The 16,647-nt window shown below is 52.4% G+C and overlaps 2 protein-coding genes across 2 annotated transcripts; both read right to left on the bottom strand.

Moving 5' to 3' along the window:
- Nucleotides 1-113: 113 nt before the first annotated feature.
- On the bottom strand, nucleotides 114-7,292 carry Gdpd3 (glycerophosphodiester phosphodiesterase domain containing 3). The gene is made up of 10 exons (XM_076840218.2): nucleotides 6,641-7,292; nucleotides 6,324-6,366; nucleotides 5,919-6,054; nucleotides 5,797-5,842; nucleotides 5,567-5,685; nucleotides 5,395-5,484; nucleotides 4,930-5,063; nucleotides 3,048-3,107; nucleotides 2,892-2,943; nucleotides 114-309 (listed from the first exon to the last, which is right to left on the bottom strand). Exons 1-10 carry the CDS (start codon nucleotides 6,777-6,779, stop codon nucleotides 172-174), a joined length of 957 nt encoding a protein of 318 aa, XP_076696333.1. The 5' UTR covers nucleotides 6,780-7,292; the 3' UTR covers nucleotides 114-171.
- Nucleotides 7,293-7,429: 137 nt separating this feature from the next.
- Nucleotides 7,430-13,864, bottom strand: Mapk3 (mitogen-activated protein kinase 3). The gene is made up of 9 exons (XM_076840217.2): nucleotides 13,692-13,864; nucleotides 12,474-12,656; nucleotides 10,521-10,710; nucleotides 10,242-10,358; nucleotides 9,900-10,014; nucleotides 9,400-9,531; nucleotides 9,123-9,232; nucleotides 8,874-9,028; nucleotides 7,430-8,037 (listed from the first exon to the last, which is right to left on the bottom strand). Exons 1-8 carry the CDS (start codon nucleotides 13,862-13,864, stop codon nucleotides 8,906-8,908), a joined length of 1,143 nt encoding a protein of 380 aa, XP_076696332.1. The 3' UTR covers nucleotides 7,430-8,037; nucleotides 8,874-8,905.
- Between the last annotated feature and the right edge of the window lie 2,783 nt (nucleotides 13,865-16,647).

Here is a 16,647-nt window from a genome sequence, read left to right as displayed (position 1 = left end):
CAGTGGCTGGGCTGGTTAGGGCCCCAGGCTGCGGCCCCAGGCTTTGTCCCTCTCTGCAGTCTTGACAGTGTTCCAGAAGCCATCCTCCACCCCTTACTCCATGTACCACTATGTAAGTGAAAAGAAAATATTTATTTTTCAGGAAGAGAAACAGAGGAGAGGAACTCAGACTTAGGAGGCTGGGGCCATGGGTCCATGGTTGTCCAGGTAGCGCCTCAGGGCTGTGGGATAATCTGTTATGACACCAGCAGCTCCCAGACTGAAGGCCACTTCAAAATCCGACTCTTCATTAAGGCACCAAAACACTACCTGAATGTGGAGGGAGGGGTTTATTAGTTTCCAAATAACTTTACACAGAACTTCCTCTTATGCTTCACACTTCCCCTTATACCCTACTAATATCTTGGAGTCTATGGGAGGAGCTTTCCTTCTCCTCTGCAGACAGCCTAGCAGTGGTGCCGAAGCTGATTAACTTTCAAGAATTTTGCAAACTTGTTCTTAAGTATAGCCATTATTAAAAGCTAAACTGTATAAATTCACAATTAAAAAAAATATTTAAAACAAAGGCAATCAATTCTCAATACTTACTACTTATTAGTTATTTTACTATTTCCTATGTTCTTTTTTTGGGGGGGGGATCCTAGGGTTAGAAACCAGGGGTGCTTTATCACTGACTATATTCTCAGTGCTTTATTTTTTATTTTTAAAAATATTTATTTATTTATTTATTTTTGTGGTGCTAGGGATTGAACCCAGGGCCTTGTGCATGTGAGGTAAGCACTCTACCAACTAAGCTATATCCTCAGCCTTTTTTTTATTTTTGAGAAAAGATCTCGCTAAGTAGCTAAGGCTGGTCTTGAATTTGTGATCTTCCTGCCTAACCCTTCCAAGTCACTGGGATTACAGCTGTGGACCACACAGACAGCTCTGTTTCCTGTGTTCTTGAGGTCATCTGTATCTGCTGAATCTATAAGATGGGACTACTGTACAATGGTGTGCTATTGCACACCTCTTCTTAATTTTACATTTAATGACTTTGCATTGGTAGCCTGACATTGGCCATTGTGAGATTACTTAAATCAGAGAAAGTAATATTCAAATCAGGTTTTCAATCTTTCCTTTTAGGGAGCCAGTTGTTGAGCACTTGGCAGCTCACCAGGGCCTCAAGCCTGCCCCCTCCCTTGATATTGAACCTTCCCTGCCTTTCCATGGGTCTAAAGGCAGGTGCAGACAGCATTTTTATTCCAAGGAAGTCACTGAATAACTTGATTTCTTCTTCCTTTTCCTCCTCCCCCTCCTCCCCTCCTCCCCCTCCTCCTTGCTCCCCCTCCTTTTCTTTTCTAGTCCTCTTCCTTCCTTTTCCTCCTCCTCTTCCTCCCCTCCTCCCCCTCCTCCTTGTTCCCCCCTCCCCCTCCTCCTTGCTCCCCCTCCTCCCCCTCCTCCTTGCTCCCCTCCTCCCCTCCTCCTTGCTCCCCCTCCTTTTCTTTTCTAGTCCTCCTCCTTCCTTTTCTCCCTCCTCTTCCCTTTCCTCTCTCCTCCTCCTCTTCTTCCTCCTCCTTCTCTTTAGGTACTGGGGATTGAACCCAGAGGCATTCTGCCACTGACCTACATCACTGGCTCTTTAAATTTTTTATTTTGAGCAGGGTCTCCTAAATTGTCCAGGTTGACCAATTGTCAATCCTTCTGCCTCAAACTCCCAAGTAACTCAGATTACAGGTGCGTGCCACCATGCCCAGCTGTTGATTTTTTTTTTTTTTTTTTGTACTAGGGATTGAACTCAGGGGGACTTGATCGCTGAGCCACATCCCCGGTCCTATTTTTTGTATTTTATTTAGAGACAGGGTCTCACTGAGTTGCTTAGCACCTTGCTGTTGCTGAGGCTGACTTTGAACTCGTGATCTTCCTGCCTCAGCCTCTTTGGCTGCTGGGATTACAGGTGTGCACCACTGTGCCTGGCTGTTGATTTCTTAATTTGATAAATGAGAGTGATGGTCCAAACTCACAAAGTGGTAGTGAAGATCAGAGACATAAGAGGACTGATCAGAAAGAGCCTTGTTATCCCAGGGCCTCACTCACCCCACATCCAGTCACTAGCCAAGTCCTCTTCCACCTGTCTCCATTACTGCCACCTAAGCCTGAGACCTGTCCAGAGTAGCATCAGATTCCTATGATAATTTGCTTCCACTCCACCCCCCACAACATCTTCTTCATATGGAGGCAAAACTCAGAAAACCAAAACTGGATCAGCTCTCTCTACTTTGAAAACCCCCAAAGCTTCTCTTCCCTGTGACTGGAGTCCACACTCCTTTCTGAGCTCAGCAGGCCTGCCTGAGCCTGGGCCACTCTCGGTCACCTCCTCCAGGCTGTGGCCTGGGAGCTTTCCCAGTGTCTCTGCCAGCCTGGTCTTCTGCCTCTCCACCCTTCACACCTGCAGGCCTTCCTGCTCCCTGAGAGCCAGCTTCCTCCCATACTTCCTAGGCTGCTCACACCTCTCTTCTTCCAGATCTCACAGCCCATAGCCCTCTGCTTCCGTTTTTCAACAGGTGATGTAAAGCAGGTCTGGCCTGCTTGTTTCCTTCCCCTGCCCTTGATGGGAAGCTCTCATCCCCAGTCTGGAACATGCTCAACAAGGTTTGCTAATTAAGTGACCTGATTAAAGCTGATCCTCAGGGATCAGGACAGTATGGTCATCTTCCCATGCATCATCTTCACAGTGCGTCTCCTAGTACCAGTTACATATCCAGGAGGGTTATGTATACCATTCTCCCCATTTTGTGGATAAAGAAACAGACTCTGAAGATAATATGGCTTGCCCAAGTGATGCCACCATCAGCAGCAGAGATTGGGACCCTGATTCCAGGCCTGTGCCAAAGTGGTGCTCACATTCTCACCTGCACCCCTCGCTCTCTCAAGTGTTGGATCAGACTCTTTCTCATGATGATCCTGGGGATGGGGGCATGGCAAAGGTGATGATGAGACAGGACAAAGGAGAGGGTGGTAGCAGGTTGCTACTGGGACATTCCACCCAGTCTTCTTTCCCATCTCACCATTTTAAAACCACAGCTGCCAACTGGTTCAGCCCAGAGCAGGAAAATGGGAAGTAGGTCCTGTGAAGAGAAGGTAGATGGGGTCAGCCCATTGGATCTCCCTCTGTCATGGGGGTACAGCTCTGTCCCTGCAGAAGAACTTTTGCAGTTGCCCAAAGGAATAATCACCCATTGTTCAGCAAGATCCTACTCTGAGATCCCCAAATCCATGCTTCAAGGGTAAGCCCCCCCATCTCACTTTTTTTTTTTTTTTTTTGATATGGGGATTGAACCCAGGGGCACCTAACCACTGAGCCATATCCCCAATCCTTTTTTTTTTTTTTTTTAATTCTTTTATTTTATAAGAGACCCAGGGTCTTGCTAAATTGCTTAGGGCCTCACTAAGTCACTGAGGCTTTGAACTAATGGTCTCCTTGCCTCAGCCTCCCGAGCCTCTGGAATTACAGGCATGCACCACTGTGCTCAGCTTTATTTTTTATTTTGAGACAGGGTCTTGCTAAGTTGCTTAGGGCTTCACTAATTTGCTAACGTTGGTCTTGAACTTGGCAATCCTCCTGCCTTAGCCTCCTGAGTTGCTGGGATCAGACATGTGCCGTGAAGCCCAGTTCTACCTGTCTTATAGACAAGGAAATTGAGCCTTAGCAAACTAAAGGGATTTGCTGGAGGTCACGAAGCAAATCAGTGGTGGGGCTGAGGCCAGGGCTGGGGTACAGCTGGATTCCAAAGCTGGACAACCCACTTGGAGGTCCTCCTGGCGGTATCTGATGAGCTTCTTGAGGCCAGATAGTGCTTAATGGGTTGGCTACTTGTTGCTAATTGTCCCACTCCAGAGGTGACTTTAGAGGGTTTTACAGCATTCCAAGGCAAGCTATGGAGTAAGACCTAGGCCACACCTGGGATCTGTACTTCCAGCTGTGTGACCCTGGACAAACTCTCTGAGCCTGTGATTCTCTATGGATACTATGGGGGCCATGACTCCTATACCTCCTAGGGGCATTGCAAAGTAAGCATCAAATACACCAAAAGATGTGGAAACATTTTGCAAATCCTGTATAAAAAGTTACATATACAAAGCTTTGTAGCAAGGGATTGTGGGGTTGGCTGAGCGTCCTGGAGGGTAGCAGAGAGCACTGGGGAACCACCCTAGAGAATGTGTTAGAAAGCAAAGGAAAAGCCAGGTGTGGTGGTGCAGGCCTGTAATCCCAGTGGCTGGGGAGGCTGAGGCAGGAGGATTGTGAGTTCAAAGCCAGCCTCAGCAATTTACTGAGCCCTAAGCAACTCAGCAAGACCCCGTGTCAAAACACAAAAAGGGTTGGGGATGTGGTTAAACACCCTTGGGTTCAATCCCTGGTACCAAAAAAAAAAAAAAAGCAAAGGGAGGGGCCAGGCCTGGGAGCCAGAGGAGTACCCAATTCCGGATACTATGCCCAGTTACTCCTTTGTTAATCCTGACTCCAGCCTGAGGAAGCTCCTCACTTTTTCCTTCTGAGAATCTGAGTACCAAGAAGTTGAATGAGCCAGATTATAAATTCACTGAAGGTCTGACCTACCCATGATTCTTATTTACTAGCTTAACTCCTGCAGGACCAGAAAAGGCTGTCCATAAATGTTTTGGATGAATTTGGATGAATGAATAAACCCTTTTTTCTAAAACTGCACATCAGTATACATATGCATGCAATGGGCTTCATGGCCCTCTTAGTGTTCATGATTGCTGGGTAAAAGCCATCTTCAAAGGACCCTGGAGGTTATCTTTGATGGTATCCAAGGAACTGGGGAGCTTGGGGCTCCTCCTCCATAGCAGACTCTGAGCTGGGTTCAGGGTTGCAAATGTGGCTTGAGTGGGGCCTGTTTTTCTGGGGCCCAGCTCCACCACTGGTACCTGTTGATGATGGTTGGCAGGAAGCAGAAGAGGAACTTCTCAGGGATCCGGATGAAGGGCAGCAGCCCCAGGTAATAGAGCAGCAGCACCCAGAATCCTCGACTTATCGTGAAGGACAGTGGCATCTCAGGGTTCTGGGGAGGCCGGGACAGGAATGAGAAGGGGGATCTATCTGCTTCTGGGGAGCAAAAGGGAGGCATGGGGTGCAGGAGAACTATGCTGGACATTCAGGAGACCCTAGTCACCTCTTGGCCAATGCTGGAGGCCTGAAGGTGCCCTCTTCATTGCCACTACTAGTCCAGGACTCACAGTCCCACTGCCCCACCTCTCCAAATCCTGTTAAGGAGTCCCCTTTTCAAGTTTTTAAGGAGCTTCCCAGACCCCTCCAGCTTAGAGCCTTCTGGGTAGGTTGGACTCCAGCTTCTGGGAGGAGGAGCCATGGAGCAGGAAAGAAGAGGGACTCACAGCAGCCTTGCACTTCTTCATGATCGAGCTCTTCTCCGAGGCCCAGATGGTGATCTCATTGCGGTCAAAGCGCCTCACCAGGTCTGCTATCTAGGAGGAGGAGAGGGAGGATGACAGAGCCAGGTCTCTCTCTCAGGCCTGGGCTGTGCCCCTACCCCGACTGCATTTTTACCTTGTAAATGAGCTCCTCATCCTTCTCCTTGATCTCCACACTCATGGGCACCTGTGGAAACCTCTGGAACATGTCCTCCAGACTCACCATGTGCCGGTCTGACCCATGGGCAAAGTGGCCTAGAAATGAGGACATGGGAAGCAGAATCAGAAAAGCATTGGTGGGATGGGGGCAGGAGTCCAAGGAGGACCCAAGAAGGTGGCCCCAGCTCGCCTAGCACCTGCTCTCACCTGGTGAGAAGTAAACCTCCAGCTCCTCCTTGTAGAGGGGCAGCTCCTGGGAGAGCAGGCAACATGTCGTCAGGGGCGCACATAGGAGAAATGGCAACTCTGGGCGAGGGGGCGTGACCTACCTCAAAGTCCAGGCTGCTCACATCCTTATTTAGGCCTGACTGGCGGGACAGGTTCTTGTCATGTGACACTACCACCACTCCATCCCTTGTCAGATGGCAATCGAGTTCCAGGAGATCTGCTCGCTGGGTCATGGCGCTATGGGAGCAAAGATCAGTGGGGTGCAGGGACAGGGACAGTCCACACTAGGTGTGGGCACATGTGGGCAGAATTCATGGCAGGAATCTCAGGGCTCTGGGGAGTCCAGAATAGAAGTGAGAAGGGGGATCTATCTGCTCCTGTGCACACCTGCACACCTCTAGGGGGCTCCAGACACCCAGATTAGGACACGAATGGCACTCTTGGGTGTCCCACAGTACACAACTGTGACAACCTTACGTGGCCACGTGGCCGGGAGGTGGACTTACTTCCTCATGGCCTCCATGGTGTTCTCCAGCAGCTCTCCGGAGCCTGTGAGGGGTGGCTGGGATGGGTCCCTGGTCCTGGCCTGACCTTATCAGCCACCTTCCCAGTTGCTGGTCTCCTTTGGGCCTCAGTCTCGTCTACCGCCAGCCAGTTGTGCTGGCCTCTCCTTCCCCATTCCCTGCTCGGCCCCAGCTCTCTTCCTACCAGAGTCTTGGCCCGGCCTCCAGCATCCTGCCCCTCTGTGCTGCCCACAGTGGTGGCACCTGTCTTGCTAGCTTCACTCCACCCCCAGTAGCTGCCAGCTCTTCTCCCAGCTCACCTCCTCGGTGGGCCACCAGGCGGGGACAGAAGGCTGGGGCATGGGGTGTGTGCAGCAGGCGGGGCCGGCGCAGGAAGAAGATGGACAGTGTGATGTAGCCGCCCAGGGCAGGCAGGGCGTAGTACAGCAGAGGGCTCATGGCCACACTCCTGTCTGCCTTCCCGATGCTCTGTCCCAATGGACTGCAGCTATCCCAGTGGACTGCAGCCTTGCTGCCTGCCTGGCTGGTGTAGGCCGGCTCTGCTACTGGCCGACACCACGCCCCTGGGACTTGCTGAGCCTGCTGCTGTGTAGCTGGCAGGCAGCCAGGCTGCAGGGCTCCCTGGGGCTGGGGTAGAGGTAAGAGTCCAGGCAGTCCAGGCCCTTATAGCCCCAGGCACCCCTCTGTCCTTAGCCGGGAGGGGAATAACATGTCCCCACACCTCAGGGTCTGTTACGAATGTCCCCCCTGTCATGGGTGCTTGTGGCCAGGGTACACAACACACTGGCCCTTGCCATTTCCAGAGAATCTGGGGGTGTGTAGGGTGTCCCTGAGTCACCCCCAAATCACCCCCCAGCCAGTTAGACAGGAAGCCATTAGAGAGGGAGAGGACAGTGACTAAGGGGAAAATTGACCCCACTCTTTCAGGAGCTCCTTATACCCACCCCATCCTCAACCCTGGCCACTGGTACCAAAGGTCACCAGGGCCATGTAAAGGCACAGCTGGGAAGCAGCTGGGTTGCAGCTCTCAGTCTTCAGGCAGTGTTGGTTAGGAGAGGGCGGTGGCGCACACAGACAGACCAGGGTGATCCATAAACACATCTCTATATTTATATATTAGATACAGGCACGGGGAGGTGGGCAGGGGCACGGGACTCTCCACGTGCCCCCGCCTCCAGTTCCACTCACCCACACACAGAAGCAGCAAGGGCGTTAAATGTGGCAGCTTTGAGGGGGGAGGGGGTTTAGGCCTGGGCTTGGCTCCTCAGGGATACTAGCCCTTGAGACTTAGGAATGTTCCTTCAGGGAAAATGGGTGGAGTTTTAATGAGGTGACTGGGACAGGGCTTGCCCTACTTAGTGCCCCTGCCCCTCGGTAGATCCTGGGGCAGCCAGGGCCTTTCTATTCCAGAACTACCAGAGACTGGGCAAGAAGGAGGCAGAGCAGCAGAGAGGTTTGCTCTAGGGCCACTGAGCCCCTTAGGCCCACGGCTGGGTGGGATGGGGTGAGGTGGGGTGGGGAAAGGGAACAGGGATAGAGGTGAGAGGGAACCTCGGCCTGCCTGAAGCAGGAGACCCCAGCAGAGTGAGAGAAGGTAGCCAGGCCCACCCTTGGCCTGGGTTGCAGGGGTCTGGGGCTGAGCACAGTGTCCATTTTCTAACAGTCCAGCGGGGAAGGGGCAGGCAGGAGGCAGGGCCTGGAGGAGGAAGCAGGCAGGAAAGAGCTGTTAGTGCTGGGAGAGAACCCAGTGCAGCCCTGACCCAGGCACCTCCCATTTCACCCTCACACCTGGTGCAATGTGTCTGCTTCCCTGTCTGCAGGTGGGAATACCACCAGCACCCATCACAGGGTGCTAGGGCTAAGTGCGTAGTGGGTGCTCATTAACCTCTCAGTACAGTGGTTAGGGTTCCGCGGGGCTGGCTCTCATAATCAGATGGCCTCCGAGAACTGAGGCATAGAGAGGTAAGGGGTCTTGCATGACATCTCACAGTTTTTGTTAAGTGCAAAAGATGAGGCCTGGGCCCCGGTGTGTCTGCCTTCCTTCCATCAGCCATAGCTGGCCAAGGAAGAGGCTGGAGGAGAGAAGGAGTGCAGTGTGGGTGGGGGTAGTCCCAGCAGGTTCCCCTCAGGTGTGTGAACTGCTGACCTGAGAAACAGGTGTGAGGAAGCCTGGCATCTGGGCTAGCCAGGTGCTGTGGGGCTCCTCCCAAAGCAATCATGGCACCACTTGCTTCTTTGCCCACACAGGGAGAGTCAAAGGCTGGCTTGGCTCCTCAGAGCCAAGTGACTTATGGGGGTCTGAAGTGGTTTCTGGGTTGGGTGTTAACAAGTGGGAAACATATAGGGATGGAGAACAGGGCTGGGTCATGAAGGACTGGTGGGCCATGAGTCTGGGCCCAGGCGGGCCTCCTAGGTCTTCTGTCACCACCATACATATGGATCATAGTGTAAAGCACACTTGTTACTTTTCCGAGGCATGCTGGGCACCACTGTGTTAAGGTGAGGCTGTGTATGGGCAGTGAGGCCACTCACCAGGCCCCAGGGGGTAAGGACATCTGTCCAGGTTATGGGGCCTCTGGGGCCCCTGGCTGGAAGCGGGCTGTCTCCTGGAAGATGAGCTCTTTCAGCCTCTCCTTGGGTAGATCATCCAGCTCCATGTCAAAAGTGAAGGGCTCCTCGGCTACTGGCTGGGGTAGCAAAGACAGTAAAGCTTAGCACCGGCACTGGGGGATAGCTATTCCCTCGCCTGCCTGCCTGCCCTGCTGCTGGTGGCTGGCGCACCTCATCCGTGGGGTCATAGTATTGTTCCAGGTAGGGGTGAGCCAGTGCTTCTTCCACTGTGATACGTTTGTTGGGGTTGAAGGTTAACATCCGGTCCAGCAGGTCAAGAGCTAAGGAAGCACAGGAGGCAGGGGTCAAAGGAAAGGCCGGAGGAGCTCCCAGAAGCATCACTTTGCCCAGTTCCCAGAAGCCTGTCAACTCAGACAGCTGTAAGGATTACCCACACTCTTCTCCAGATCCAGGCTTTACCCAACTCCAGCACCTGAGTCTGTCTCACCTTTTGAGTCTGACTTGGGAAAAAGCTTGGCCCAGGCCACCTTGGTCTTGGAGGGCAGAGACTGTAGGTAGTTTCGGGCTTTCATGTTGATAATACAATTCAGGTCCTCTTGAGAAGGAGAGCCCAGGATACCTGTGGGTAAGATGGAGGTCTTGGTGAGAAACCTCCTTCTCCTGGGAATGAACAGGCCAAGGAGGCAGGACAAGAGCCCCAGCCCACCCGCCTGCTCCAACTCCTCAGAGTCACCTCCCAGCCAACAGTATGGTGGAGAAGCGCAAGGGGTTGGGACTCATGCAGCCCTAGGTTCAAATCCTGGCTCCCACACTTCCTTGGGTGTTGGGTTTAGCCTTTCTTTTCCCATCTGTCAACTGGGGATACCTTGCTGAAATAATGTTGGATGCTGGAGGGACTTCACACATTGTGACACCCATGACCCCGACCCCTCCAGAAATCTCACGTCTGATAAGCTAATCCTCCTCAGCTAGCCAAGGCTCCCTCACCCAGAATGTGGTTGAGCTGGTCCAGGTAGTGCTTGCCGGGGAAGATGGGCCGATTGGAGAGCATCTCAGCCAGAATGCAGCCCACAGACCAGATGTCGATGGACTTGGTGTAGCCCTGGGGAGGGGGAAAGTAGTGGGCTCCTGGGCTGCCCTCAGCAAGGTTCTGTTGTCTGGGCCAAATACCAGGCAGAGGGCAGAGTGCAGAGACCTGGAGGAACCACTCTGCTCTTTCCGGAGGCCAAGGCCCAGAGGGTAGGTGTCCTGTGTCACAGGGGCCAGGGGCCAGTGCCTGGGTCAGAGATGGCTCCAGGGCTTCCCTTCACAGGTCAGGAGCTCTCCTACCTTGGAGTTAAGCATGATCTCCGGAGCCCGGTACCAGCGTGTCGCCACATACTCCGTCAGAAAGCCAGTGTGGTCATGTTCAGGATCAGCAATCCTGGCCAGGCCAAAATCGCAGATCTGGAATCAAACCCAGGCTATTAAGCTTGGGTATGAGACTGCCACGGCCCAAGCAGTCACCCCGCTATGCCTCATCTATGCTGTCCCCTTGCCTGCCATGCTCCAAAGCTCCTGGTCACCTGGCAGCCCCAGGGGAGGAGGGAAGGCACTCAGCCCTCTGACCTTAAGGTCGCAGGTGGTGTTGATAAGCAGGTTGGAGGGCTTTAGATCCCGGTGGAGCACATTGGCCGAGTGGATATACTTGAGGCCCCGCAGGATCTGGTAGAGGAAGTAGCAGATATGGTCATTGCTCAGCTGCTGGCTTTTGAGCAACTTGTACAGGTCTGTCTCCATCAGGTCCTGCACAATATAGCTGAGGATGGCTCCAGAGACCCCCAGGTGGGGGGTGGCAGGAGGCACTTGTTAAGGAAAGCAGGCTCTGGTGAGTAGGCCACACATCCCATCTTGCAGGGGTCCCTTGGCCCCTTGGACTCACCAGCTGGGCAAGGCTCAGAGCCTCTGTTGCATCTCAGCTGGTGACCTTGAGCAAGGCATTTCTGTTCTGTGGCCTCAGTTTCCCTAATGGGGAAGTGAGGATACTAATAAACTGCAAGAGGCAGAAGAACTTAAACGTAAAGAGCAGCAGCTCAGGAATTAACCCACTGATGTCCAAAATTCCCATTCTGCTCCTTGCTGGCTTTATGATCTTTGCCTGTCTGTGCTTTGGTTTCCTTACCTGGCGAGTAGAGGACATAACTGTTCTTTAGAGGGTAGATGTGAAGACTAGAGGAGATGACCTCTCTAGAGCAGTCAGTCCAGAGCTTGGCACACTGGAAGTACTCAGCAAACATCAACTCTTATTGTTAATATAAAAGCCTGAGCCACATGGCTGTTGAGGGGGTTAAATGAGATAATGTATGAACACCATCTGGCATGCAATAAATGTTTGCTTAAAAATAAATGCCTGCCTTATGGGAATGGTTTGTGCCAGAAAAACGAGAAGACACTCCCAACAGCGTGCTCCTACTCAAATAAGAGTGCCTGGCCATACATCAGAAGATGGAGGAGTAAATGTCCTTTTATACTTGAAGATAAAACAAAGATTAAACATAAATAAAGAAATAAATGCCACTTGGCTTGCCTCTGGAAGAATAAGTCATAACTTTCTTTGAGAGAGAACATCTAGACCAATCCTGCTGTTTTATAGATGGGGAGGTCCAGAGAGATGCAGGGACTTGCTCAAGGTCACAAAGCAAGCTGGGATGTGGAGATTTTCTGTCTACATGGTAGACGGCTGCAGAGGCTGTGAAACAAATCCTTACTTTCGGGTGGAGGCCTGGGACTGGCAGGGGTGGGTGGGGAAGAGGTGATGGGTGTTACAAGTTGCTAACAACCAAGCCAGGCAGGAAGTAGACTAGCTGGGCAATATTGAGGGAGGGTAACAAAGGCTGGGCTGTAGCTCCCAGGGCAAGGTGCAAGTCCACAGGTGACAAGGGTGGGGCTCTGAGCGGGAAGTCTCAGGGAAAGAAGGACCAGTTCCCATCTGGGGGAGGGGAGAAGGCAGCAACAGAAACACCTGATTCTAGGCTTTTGGGGCCTCAGTTTCCTCATCTTTGAAATGGAACTGATAAGGTCCGTCTCCTAAGGCAGCTGGGAGATAGAATAAAAGTTGTCAAAACATTTGCCACACACAGTACCTGTCACAGAGTAGGCCAGCAGAAAAGGCAGTTTTCTTTCCTACTGCCTTCCTTCCAGTCTGGGGACCCAGACTGAAAAGAATCATCAGTCTGTTAAGCAAGAACTGACTGTGGGCAGAGGCTGGGTCATATCACAGAATTACAGATGTCAGAAGACAAAGCTCCCATAGAGACCATCTTGCCCAGCCACCCTCCAACCCACTGGGGCAGCGGGCAGAGAAGGACTTGTCCAAGGCCACCCTGCCAGGCTACAGCAGGCCAGGAGTGACCTGAGCCCTCCTGGTCCTCTTCTGCTCTATGGCCTCTCCTCTGCTAAAAAGCTTCTTTTGCTGGGTTTGTTTTGGAGGGTGGTAGGGAAGATGGAAAAAGAAAGAAAGCCAATGTTCCCCAGCCCAGCTTTGAGGCTGTGCCTGGCCAGGCTGGCCAAGGTGAAGGATACACATCTCTCATGGCTTCCAGTGTAGGTGCCCGAAGAATGTCTCGGATGCCTATGACATTCTCATGGCGGAAGCGCAGCAAGATCTGGATCTCTCGTAGTGTGCGCTGGCAGTAGGTCTGATGCTCGAAGGGGCTGATCTTCTTGATGGCTACTCGAGTCTTGCGCACATGGTCATAAGCTGAGCTGAAAAGGGGTCAGGGAGACGTTGCTGGACTTATAAAGGGGGAATCCAGGCCTGATGGCCCCACCCAAGCCTTGGCAGGGAGGCGAGGGAGCAGGAGAGGGCTCTGGCCAAATCATAAACAATGCTGGTTCCTTCCTGCTGTGAAAGCCTGGGATCTCCAGGGAGAAAGCTGGGGACCAGCCAGGCGGCCTTTCAGTGACTTCACAAACAGAGGAAGAGACTGACCACTCACTGACTTCCCCTCTCCTCTACCCGCTTCCATTCTAGTTGCCCTGACCCTTTCTCTGCCCTTCCCAAGTTGGGCTCCCTCAACTCTAGATAGGTAGTCCAGGGGTGGGAGATGAGTGGAGGAGATAGATGAGGCAAAAACTGCAAGGAGGAGGAGGCAGTTGGTGGGGGGCAGAAAGAAAGGATAAGAAGGGGTGGGTTTCAGGGTGGGGTAGCTGGACAGCAGAGCTGTTCTCATAGGAACAAAAGGCCTAGAGCACACAGCCTGGCAGGGAGAAGTCACAGACCCCAACCAAAAGATGCAGGAAGGCACTGCTGACACCCTCATCCTTCATCAGGCCCCTGGTGGGACAGGATGGAGGGGGGTGCAAATCCATGCCCCACCCTGAGCCCTGCTCTTCTCTCCCAAACTCCCTAGCCCAGCTTCACTACAAGAACCCAAGGCATCTCCCCCTCCAAAAAACGGTCCTTCACTCTCCCTTGGCCAATACTTATGCTCTTAGCCTCATCCCGTGTCCCTAAGGTCCCCAAGGTGCTCACAACTCCCCCACGTCACTTAGATGCCCCTCACTTCATTATAGGAGGGGTGGTTCAAAGCCTCCAAGCCCCTACAGGGGGGGGATGTAGGCGACGCCCCCCCACAAGCACTCCAAGGCCCCCTCCCTGGGACACTCCCCGAGCCCCCAGAGTCCCCTGTCTCTTCGGGACGCCCGGAGCCTCCATGTCCCAGAAAACACAGGGACGTGCTTTTCCCCTCCTTTGAAGCCCCCTCCCCATATGGCCCCCTCCCCGGAACGCCCCCTCACCTGACCATGCCGTACGCGCCCTCGCCGATGTACTGCAGCTGCGTGTAGCGCGGGCCCACGTCGAACGGCTGCCCCTTCACGATCTCGACTTCCCCCGGGACCCCCGGGCCGACCCCATCGGCTCCCCGGGGCTCCCCGCCCCCGCCCCCCTGAGCCGCCGCCGCCGCCGCCATCTCCACTCCTCCCCTCCCTCCCCGGCGGCCCCGCCCGAGGCCCCGCCCCTTCCCGCCCGCCCTGTCACCCGCGGGGCCGCGCGCGCCAGGCCCCGCCCCCGCCCCCGCCCCCGCGCAGGCTCGCGGCCGTCACGCGACCCGCCCCGCGCGCGCTCGGCTTTCCCGCCGCGGTGCCCCGGTCCGCGTCCCCGGCCCGCCCGCTGTGCTCCATTCGGACCGGAGGGAGGCTCGGCCAGGCGGGCCCGGGAGCCGATCCACGTCCTCCCCTAGATGGCGAGGCAGTCGATTATGCCAGAGCCACCCAGCCACTCCAGTGTCTGGAGCCAGGACAGAGCCAGACCGAGCCTGGCCTGCGGTTCCCCACGGCCTTTGTAGTTGACCTCCCTGAGCCAGCTCTGCTCTAGTGATAAGTGACCTCATCCCTGTTCCACAGTGGCCCTGGAAGACCTGCTTCTGACCTCTTGTAAATGAGCCAATGCAAGCCTGGGGGGTGGCTGATGACTTGAAGTCACTCAGCTCTACTGAGAGCTGGTGAACCCAGGGGTCCAGACTCCCAGCCTAGAGTATTTCGGACAAGAGGCCTGCAGAAGTGGGGTATGGAGCCTAATCTTGCCAACCACTCTGCCACACAGGTCCTCTGTCTTTTTGCCTGGAGGCCAGAATTCCAGCCCACCTTACCTGAGAAATGCGGAAGCTGCGATGTTGGCTGCATTTAATTAAAACATGCTCTCAGTCTTAAAAAAAAAATCCAGAGTTTGTGTTGGATTTGACAAAACTGGGGTCCTATTTAGATCATCATTTTTTTTTTTTTTTTTTTCTGTAACTTAGACAACCCAACAATACAGGTCTCATCTGATGTGGCTGCAAGAGCAGAGGCCTAGTCTTTTTCTTGGTCTTGGTACTGTACCTGCGGTGCCTGGGACTCCGATGTTCAAAATCTTCTTTTGAATGAATGAATTGATTTATAGACTGGAAATCTGAGATTTAGGTTGACTTACTGGAGTAAGGCCACTGTAATAGTGACAGAGCTGAGACTCAAAATGATGTTTTCTTACACAGAGATAGAGGCCCTTTCTAATTCCATACTGTCTCAGGATCAGATTGTTCAAACTGAAGAAGGGGACCTCGGGGACCACCGAGTCCATCCCCATCATTTCCCAATGAAGATGTGAGCTGGAAGCTTCACTGACACAAATCCTTGTTTTAGTAAGTAATCACATTGTTTTTTCTCCCTGGGAAGCTGGGAGTAGGTCCTTGTATGCATTACAGATCAAGAGACAAAATGGAACAGTAATTATGATTCTGAAATTGCTCATAATTAGATCCATGGCTAGGCACTCTAACTCAGATTAATGAGACTGAGTTGCTGATTCCCAATAGCTTATAACTCACTAAAGGTTTAAAAAGTACTAATTAGATCAGTGATGTTTTTAGTTATTCACTTGATAAACTTATTTTTTTGTACTGAGTATTGAACCCTGGGGCACTCAACCACTGAGTCACATCTTCAACCCTTTTTATATTTTATTTTGAGACAGGGTCTCACTGAGTTACTTAGGGCCTCTTTAAGTTGCTGAGGTTAGCTTTGAATTCCCCATCCTCTTGCCTCAACCTCCCGAGCAAGCGGCTGGGATGACAAGCATTGGCCACTGCACCCGGCTACTTCATAAACCATTAAATGGCCCTATAAACAAGCTCTGAGCTAGCACTATGGCTGATGAAGACTACTATAGTGTGGATTTATTGCTAAAAGGAAGAGCTCACTGGAGACAGATTGCCTCATTTTTAAAATCTCATTTTTGCCACTTATTTGCTGTGTGACCCTGGACAAATTACCTACCAGATTCCGTACTCATGGAGCTTCTAATCTATTTAAGATGCACATACATAAATCAAGTTAATGTTAGATGAATGAATATAGTAAATACATAATATGTGAGTTCAGGGATAGGCAAGATTGTTCTTTCTGGAGAAGTGAGGAGGGTAATGGGAGGTGGCTTTGTGTGTGTGTGTGTGATACTAGGGATTGAACCCAGGAATGCTCTACCACTGAGCTCCATCCCCAGCCCTTTTTATTTTTTATTTTGAGACAGGGTCTCCTTAAATTGCTGAGGGTGGCCTTGAACTTTCAATCCTCCTGCCTCACCCTCCCAAATCATTGGGATTACAGGCATGCACCATTGTGTCTGGTTGGGGGAGGTGGCCTTTGAACCACTGAAAGATAAATTAGGTTGCAGGAAGCTGGAACAGAGGAAGAGCATCAAAGACAAGAAACAGCACATGCTGAGATACAAAGTCAAGAGTGTAACTTGTCCAGAGTAGCTGCACAAAAAAAGATCTAGGGGAGTATCAGGCTGGAGAGGTAGGCTGGGGCCAGATTGAGGAAGGCCTTGGGTTTTGGCAGAGTTTAGATGTTACTCAGTAAGCAGTAAAAGCCCTTGAGGGATTTTTGCCAGATCATTTTGCAACCGCGGGAGAATATAGTGACTCAGAGAAAGCACCATGGAGTTCAGCTTGGAGCCAGGCTTCCTGAGTGGGAGTGAGTTTACCGGCATGGGAAAGGCTGGTATGTCGGGGAGCAGGCAGCCTGCCACCTCATGCTGCCAGGGCCTCTTTAAAGGAGTGTGACCGAGATTCCCCTCTAGTGGCTGAGGTTGGTATTTCCTTAGGGGATTGAGATTTCTATTTCATATTCAACCAATTCTGTGCCAGGTGACTTTATGTACATTACCTCCTATAATCCTCACAGTGGCCATATGAAGCAGATGCTATAACCTTTTAGT

Source organism: Callospermophilus lateralis, chromosome 19, assembly GCF_048772815.1.
Source record: "Callospermophilus lateralis isolate mCalLat2 chromosome 19, mCalLat2.hap1, whole genome shotgun sequence".
Taxonomy (NCBI): Eukaryota; Metazoa; Chordata; class Mammalia; order Rodentia; family Sciuridae; genus Callospermophilus; species Callospermophilus lateralis.
Note: the sequence above shows the minus strand (reverse complement) of the source record. Positions and strands in the feature narration are given on the sequence as shown.

Bases quoted from the DNA above. Each gene is read 5' to 3' on its own strand.
- Gdpd3 (XM_076840218.2), bottom strand. From the start codon at position 6,779: ATGAGCCCTCTGCTGTACTACGCCCTGCCTGCCCTGGGCGGCTACATC. The intron at 5,686-5,796 runs GTGAGAGCAGGT...CCTCATTTCTAG, and splicing joins GGAGGTTTACTTCTCACCAG to GCCACTTTGCCCATGGGTCA. The intron at 310-2,891 runs GTGAGAATGTGA...CTCCACATTCAG, and splicing joins TGAGAGAGCGAGGGGTGCAG to GTAGTGTTTTGGTGCCTTAA.
- Mapk3 (XM_076840217.2), bottom strand. From the start codon at position 13,864: ATGGCGGCGGCGGCGGCGGCTCAGGGGGGCGGGGGCGGGGAGCCCCGG. The intron at 9,532-9,899 runs GTGAGGGAGCCT...TCTTACCCACAG, and splicing joins CCAGCTCAACCACATTCTGG to GTATCCTGGGCTCTCCTTCT. The intron at 9,029-9,122 runs GTGCGCCAGCCA...TTGCTACCCCAG, and splicing joins ACTATGACCCCACGGATGAG to CCAGTAGCCGAGGAGCCCTT.